The sequence below is a fragment of the Dermacentor variabilis genome, chromosome 4 (genome assembly GCF_050947875.1).
Source record: "Dermacentor variabilis isolate Ectoservices chromosome 4, ASM5094787v1, whole genome shotgun sequence".
In the NCBI taxonomy this organism is placed as follows: domain Eukaryota; kingdom Metazoa; phylum Arthropoda; class Arachnida; order Ixodida; family Ixodidae; genus Dermacentor; species Dermacentor variabilis.
In genome coordinates, this window is record NC_134571.1 from 96,507,028 (window position 1) to 96,513,027 (window position 6,000).

Here is a 6,000-nt window from a genome sequence, read left to right on the forward strand (position 1 = left end):
CAGATTTATTATCTTGATCGCCACAATGTTTCCCTCTTTCATGCAGCCTATATTTGCGTCACTGACGTGTGCATTATGTTTAGCACTGTTTAGAAAAAAATATGTAACTAGCCCATCGTTCAACGTGGGTTTGGTCGAGTATTGTTCCTTCTCTACCCTGTTCACTACCTGCACTATTACAATCTATTACAATTGCACAATCTCTAGTGACACTTCACTCTTGACAATTTACACCGTGTGCCGATGCAGAGTCCCTAAAACACAGCAAAGGTTGCAGGGCAACATTTTATTTAACAGTCCCCCCTACGTTTTCCTTATTACACACGTTAAAAGCAGAACATTAGTCAACATAGCTACTTAACTCAGCAATTACATTACAGCTTAGGAACCCTGCCAAGCATGCCGGCCTAATTAATTATTAAAATTAATTAATAAATGCAAGACAACCTATCCATTTCACGATGCAAATAGGCCACGTCAATGTACATACATAATATATCCCCCAGCTGGATGGTGAGGACTTCAGAACAATTTCAACAGCAGCTGCGGTGAATGCGCGGGCTTCAAATCATGGCTGAACCCAAGAGGCCTGGAGTGGCAGGTTCTAGCTAATTCAACTTTCTTACTTCAGCAGTGGAAGTCTTTCTAATGAATGGAACCATGCATTCTAAGAAATTTGAAGACATTCCCACTGCCACCTTAAGGAACCATTGCAAGTTGCTGGGGCTGCCTGCAATCAATTATATGACAAGCTTCATACTAATCTTAGTAGTCGAGGGAAATTTTGTACTGCAAAGTTTCAATCAATCTCTGTAAACCATGGCAACACATAAATGTTACCGTAATTTGGTACAGCTCCACCAGAAAGGCCTGTGGCAGCTTTACTTTTTCCCTCTTCGACGTTCCATTATGTTGTATGCTACGCCTGCAATGTTTCTTTACAGATGGCTAAGTTCATTTAATCAAAGTTTTCACTAAATAACTAAACTACGACATGTTAAAGCACATGCTTGCACATGTATGCAACTAGATTAGATATTCAGACAGCAAGATTCACCACAGGTGTTTCAGTAACAGAAGCAATCAGTTTGATGTGCAATATGTTTATATTAGCCATATTGTAGCAGCTTGAGGCTAAAAAAAGACTAATTGGTACTGAAAATGAACTCAGAGAAGGTTTCTGTAAGAGGCTGAAAGTGCATAACATGGCAGCTACATCAAGCCCATTCTTGCTTAGTGGCAATACTGGCAGTATGTGCCAACACTAGTGATCTTAGTATGAAGACATGGAAGGTGTCATCTTTTTGTTCACGATTTGCCGACATCAAAGCCACATCAAACACCAAGTAGTACCACAGCATAGCGTTCCCAGCACAGTTATGATTGGAATTAATTGATGCACCCCTTTAGTCTTAATTCTGGTACAAGTTTGTACTTCACACTATATTTAAAAAAGTCAAATGTGGCTGCTGCAACCAATGAAATTTCTGTAGTAAGTCTGCATCCAGAAGAATAAAAATGTCACCCTAACTACAGCTTTTCCGGTCATTCGCTTATCTGCAACATTAAGTGCTCTACTAAACTGGCATAGTATTCATAGAAATGATCATAATGCCCTTTGTTTCATCATGTTAACAGCCCCACCCCTTTGTCGTGCTGGCAATCCCCGTATCCCCGGCACTTCTATGAAGTTGCACACAATGTATTCACGTGGCTTTGCCTAGCTTTAAATAGTTGTAGCAAATATTACCGAACTGAGAATCCCGCAAATACACCATAGTCAACGCCAGATTTGAAACGGAAATCCTACATAGCCTGCTGGTATTGGTCATTCAATGCCCTTATCTCGAGTTATCACTAAAGCGGGAGATAGTTCTGTGCTTCGGCTATGTCCGACGCCAACGTGACCTTGGCTAATTTTACATAAGTAGTCCGCCTCGCGTTAACAGGACACGAAACGCACTGCAATCTGCACTTCATAGGGAGGGTTGCTTTTTAGTCATTTCAGAGACGGAACGTGGGAAAGCTACACGTAGCACTAGGCGTGACACTTGACGCATACCAACATGAGATTCTAAAGCCCGCACCACGTGGCCTGCGCTGCCTCGAATGCGTACATTCACGCAATACTCCCAGCCGAAACTAAGATGATTTGCATAACATGCAAACCACGCAAATTTGTTCATTCAACGAAAATTCCTTTATATGGAGAATATAGTGGGCGCGCACCACCTTTTCGTGACCAACAACGGTATTAAATAGGGGCGTTACGTCTTAGCTGTAATCAATATAATGTCAAATTACTTTGCTGACGCGCGCTTTGCGACGTACGAACGGTGAAACAAAAAACGTGTCAGCGGGCTGACAATGCGCGGGCGGACACACAATGCCCAGAGTGACACGCACATAATCACGCTATGCACAAGCCGCGGCCCGAAGTTAAATGGACTTTACGACGACGAGAAAGTACGTTATTTACATCTTGGTGAACTGGAGAAAAGCACATTTACTATAAGTGCGGCGATCGGATCACGACCACGCCACGACATCGTGAGACAACGATGGCAGCTCTGGCTGCCCGGCGCCGTCTTTGTTCGTAACAAGATACAATCGTCATCGTCTTAGGAAAAATGTCTTACCTATTGCCATGGTGACCTTGTGAAATAAGTTAGTTTTGGCTAAGTTTTGCAGAAGTATATTAACTAGACTTGATGGAAGAGCGAAAATGACGAAGAGCCACGCATTTGGAGCGGCGGTGTTTAAAAGCGCACTGAGTCTCGTGGCTGATGGTGATTGGCTGGCCGGCAACCTACACGCTGACAAAGCCAAATGACAAAATATATTGCGTAAAACTATAGAAACACTGCTTATAAAACAAAAATAACGTCATTTACCTAAAAATGTCGTCATTTATGGTTTACCTTTAAATAAAAATTTATTTTTGTTGTAAATGCGCTCGCAAGTATTAACAGGTGGCAGCACACAAGAACCAAGGTGATTGAAATACAATGGCGTGCGTTTTGATTAGGTGAAAAACCGACGGTTCAGCATTATCGGTGTAAACCGATAAGGACTGAAAACAGTATTCCGTATTTTATGGGGCTGAATTCGGTTTTAACAGGAAAGGGTCTGGGAAAGCAATTTTACTGAGAGCTAAGATGGCAATCAGCTGGGATCTGCGACCCTTATGGCCTCCGATGTAAGGAGCTACGTACACGAAGTCTAGGTCACACGTCAGGCTGCCACCCAAGCAATATTTTACTATATTTTATTTATTCGCTTCCATTTTGCATTCCGCTACAACGAGGAGGAATGGGAACGGGGGTATGGAGAGGGAAGCTAGAGAGAGATAGAGGAAAGGGGAATGGCAGGGAGGTTAACCAGAGGGGAAGATCCGGTTTGCTACCCTACGCTGGGGAAAGAGGTGAGGGGGAGGTAAAGTGATAACAAAGTAGAAATAAAGAAAGGAAGGAGCATAGACATACAATCACAGTTGGTCACTGTTGCCGCCCACTGTCATCGCACAGCACAGTAGCACTTACAGCACTATGAACATCTGTTCATGCTACAGCCGCTTGTTCAATTCTGTAGCCCTTAAAAACTGCAATAGTGCCCTCGTCGCCCTTTGCTGCAATGGCTTGTGATGGCGGCATTTTCATATAAGTTCCTCTGTTAGAGGTCTTCGGTCAAAGCGCCCTATAGCATTTGCGAGCGATCGTCTCTGTAAATTATAGCGAGGACAGTCACACAGAAGGTGCTGAAGAGTCTCCTCGTTATCACGGTTATCACACGACGCGTCGTCGGCCCATCCGATTCGGAAAGCAAAAGACTTGGTGAACGTCACCCCTAGCCATATTTGACAAAGCAGGGTAGCTTCGCGACGGTAGAGTCCAGCTGGAATGCAAAGACGTAGAGAATAGTCTAGGTTGTGCAGCCGGTTGTTTTGAAAACTTCCTGCATTCCACAAGGAGAACGTGATATCACGGCTGAGCATTCGAACTTTTCTTGCGGCATCTGTCCTTGATGATGGTATCGGCTCCTCTTCGTCGCCTTGAAGAGCCGACCGAGCAGCGTTATCGGCGTGTTCGTTTCCTATGACGCCGCAGTGACTTGGAAGCCACTGAAATGTCACGTGGTGTCCTTTCTCAGTCAAGGTATGGATTAGTTCTCTAATCTCGTATACCAGTTGTTCGTGTGGTCCACGCCGCAGGGCTGATAGCAAAGACTGTAGTGCTGCCTTCGAGTCACTGAATATTGACTATCTTCGAGGTTGTTCTTGGCTGACGAGACGAAGTGCAGCGCGGAGAGCTGCAAGTTCCGCAGCCATCGGTGTCGTTGGGTGACATGTCTTGAAACTGATGGTGGTGGCTTTCGCTGGGAAAACCACGGCTCCAGAGGAACACTGGAGAATTGCCGATCCATCAGTATAAATATGTACGTGGTCGGCGTACCTCTCGTGCAAAAGGAGCAGAGTTAGTTGTTTAAGAGCAGGTGATGACAGCTCAGATTTTTTTCCTGATTCCTGGTATAGTGAGGGGCACTGCAGGTCGAGCCAAACACCATGAAGGAATCGATGGCTTAGTTGCGGGGGTGAAGCCTGTTGGAAGGCAGGTGTAATAATCCGAAATCGTGGTACAAAATGATGCCTGCGGCCTTTCTGACGGTAGTGTTGCTAGATGGTGGGAACGGGCACGGGCGACGTGCATAATGTACACTCTAAACACTTCCACCGCAATGTGTGTTTGTATGGGTTGGTCCCGGGCGATCGCAATAGTCACTGCTGTCGATGTGCATTTTGGCAAACCAAGACAAACCCTGAGAGCCCGAGCTTGAATAGCCTGTAGAGCACGAAGATTAGTCTGGCAAGTGTTGGTCAGTACGGGCAAACTGTATCTCAAGAAGCCCATAAAAAGAGCCCTGTACAATTCCAACATTGCATGCACTGACATTCCCCAAGTCTTTCCGCCCAGAAACTTGAAAAGCTGGGAGATTCCTGTCAGACGCTGTTTCAAGTAGGTCACGTGTGGGCTCCATGAGAGATCTCTATCAATGATTATTCCAAGAAATCTGTGAGTCTTCTCCTAAGAAATTATCTGGCCATTTATTGAGATGGTGTAGGGTGCCATTGGTTTGCGAGTGAATGCCATCAGTGCACATTTGTCTGACGAGATTTCAAGACCTTGGTTGCGAAGGTATGCAGCTGCCAGACTAGCAGCTTTTTGAAGTCTTGCACGTATCTGAGGACGTGTCACACCTGAAGTCCATATACCTATGTCGTCTGCGTACACTGATATTTTGATCGCTGCTGGCAGATGATCAACGAGACCAATGAGTGTGAGGTTAAGCAGGGTAGGGCTTAGTACACCGCCTTGAGGAACACCTCGGTAGGTGTAGTGTCGTGCGGTCTTACCATCGCCGGTACACACAAAGAAAAATCTCATAAAAAGGTAATGAGAAATACATTGGAAAACTCGGCCACCTAGGCCAACCATCTCAAGAGCATCGAGGATAGCCTCGTGAGATACGTTATCGTATGCCCCCTGCAGATAATCTTTTGCGTGACTTTTGATGCTGGACATAGGTAGCGAGATCAACAACACTGTCTACTGATGAGCGATCTCGGCGAAAACCAGCCATGCAATTTGGTAACAGGTTGCAGTGTTCCAGGTACCACTCCAAGCAGGCAAGGATCATCTTTTCCATTATCTTTCCCACACAGCTAGCCAACGCTATTGGGCGGTATAAGGTGAGTTCAAGTGGGGACTTGCCTTGCTTCAGGAGAGGAACCAAGCGGCTTGTCTTCCATTCTTCGGGTACCATGCCATCTTGCCAAGATACGTTGTATAGGTGTAACAGTTTTCTCCGTGCGCCATCACTCAGATTGTTCAAGGCGCGGTAGGATATTCCATCTGGTCCCGGGGATGAAGAACGCCTGCATAGAGCAAGAGCCGCTTCTAGTTCCTCCTCTATGAAAGGAAGATCCATGCGGCATTCACGTGA

At 45.4% G+C, this 6,000-nt stretch overlaps 1 protein-coding gene across 2 annotated transcripts in view; it reads right to left on the reverse strand.

The window, feature by feature from the left end:
* LOC142579545 (protein disulfide-isomerase A6 homolog) overlaps positions 1-2,925 on the reverse strand; it is a 47,920-nt gene extending 44,995 nt beyond the window's left edge. Inside the window, exon 1 of one of the 2 annotated variants that reach the window (XM_075689878.1) lies at positions 2,640-2,925. In XM_075689878.1, coding sequence (XP_075545993.1) covers positions 2,640-2,649 — 10 coding nt within the window. In that variant the 5' untranslated portion in view covers positions 2,650-2,925. The remainder of the gene's footprint in view (positions 1-2,639) is intronic. The other variant, XM_075689877.1, reaches the window with a different exon arrangement.
* Positions 2,926-6,000: the final 3,075 nt, after the last annotated feature.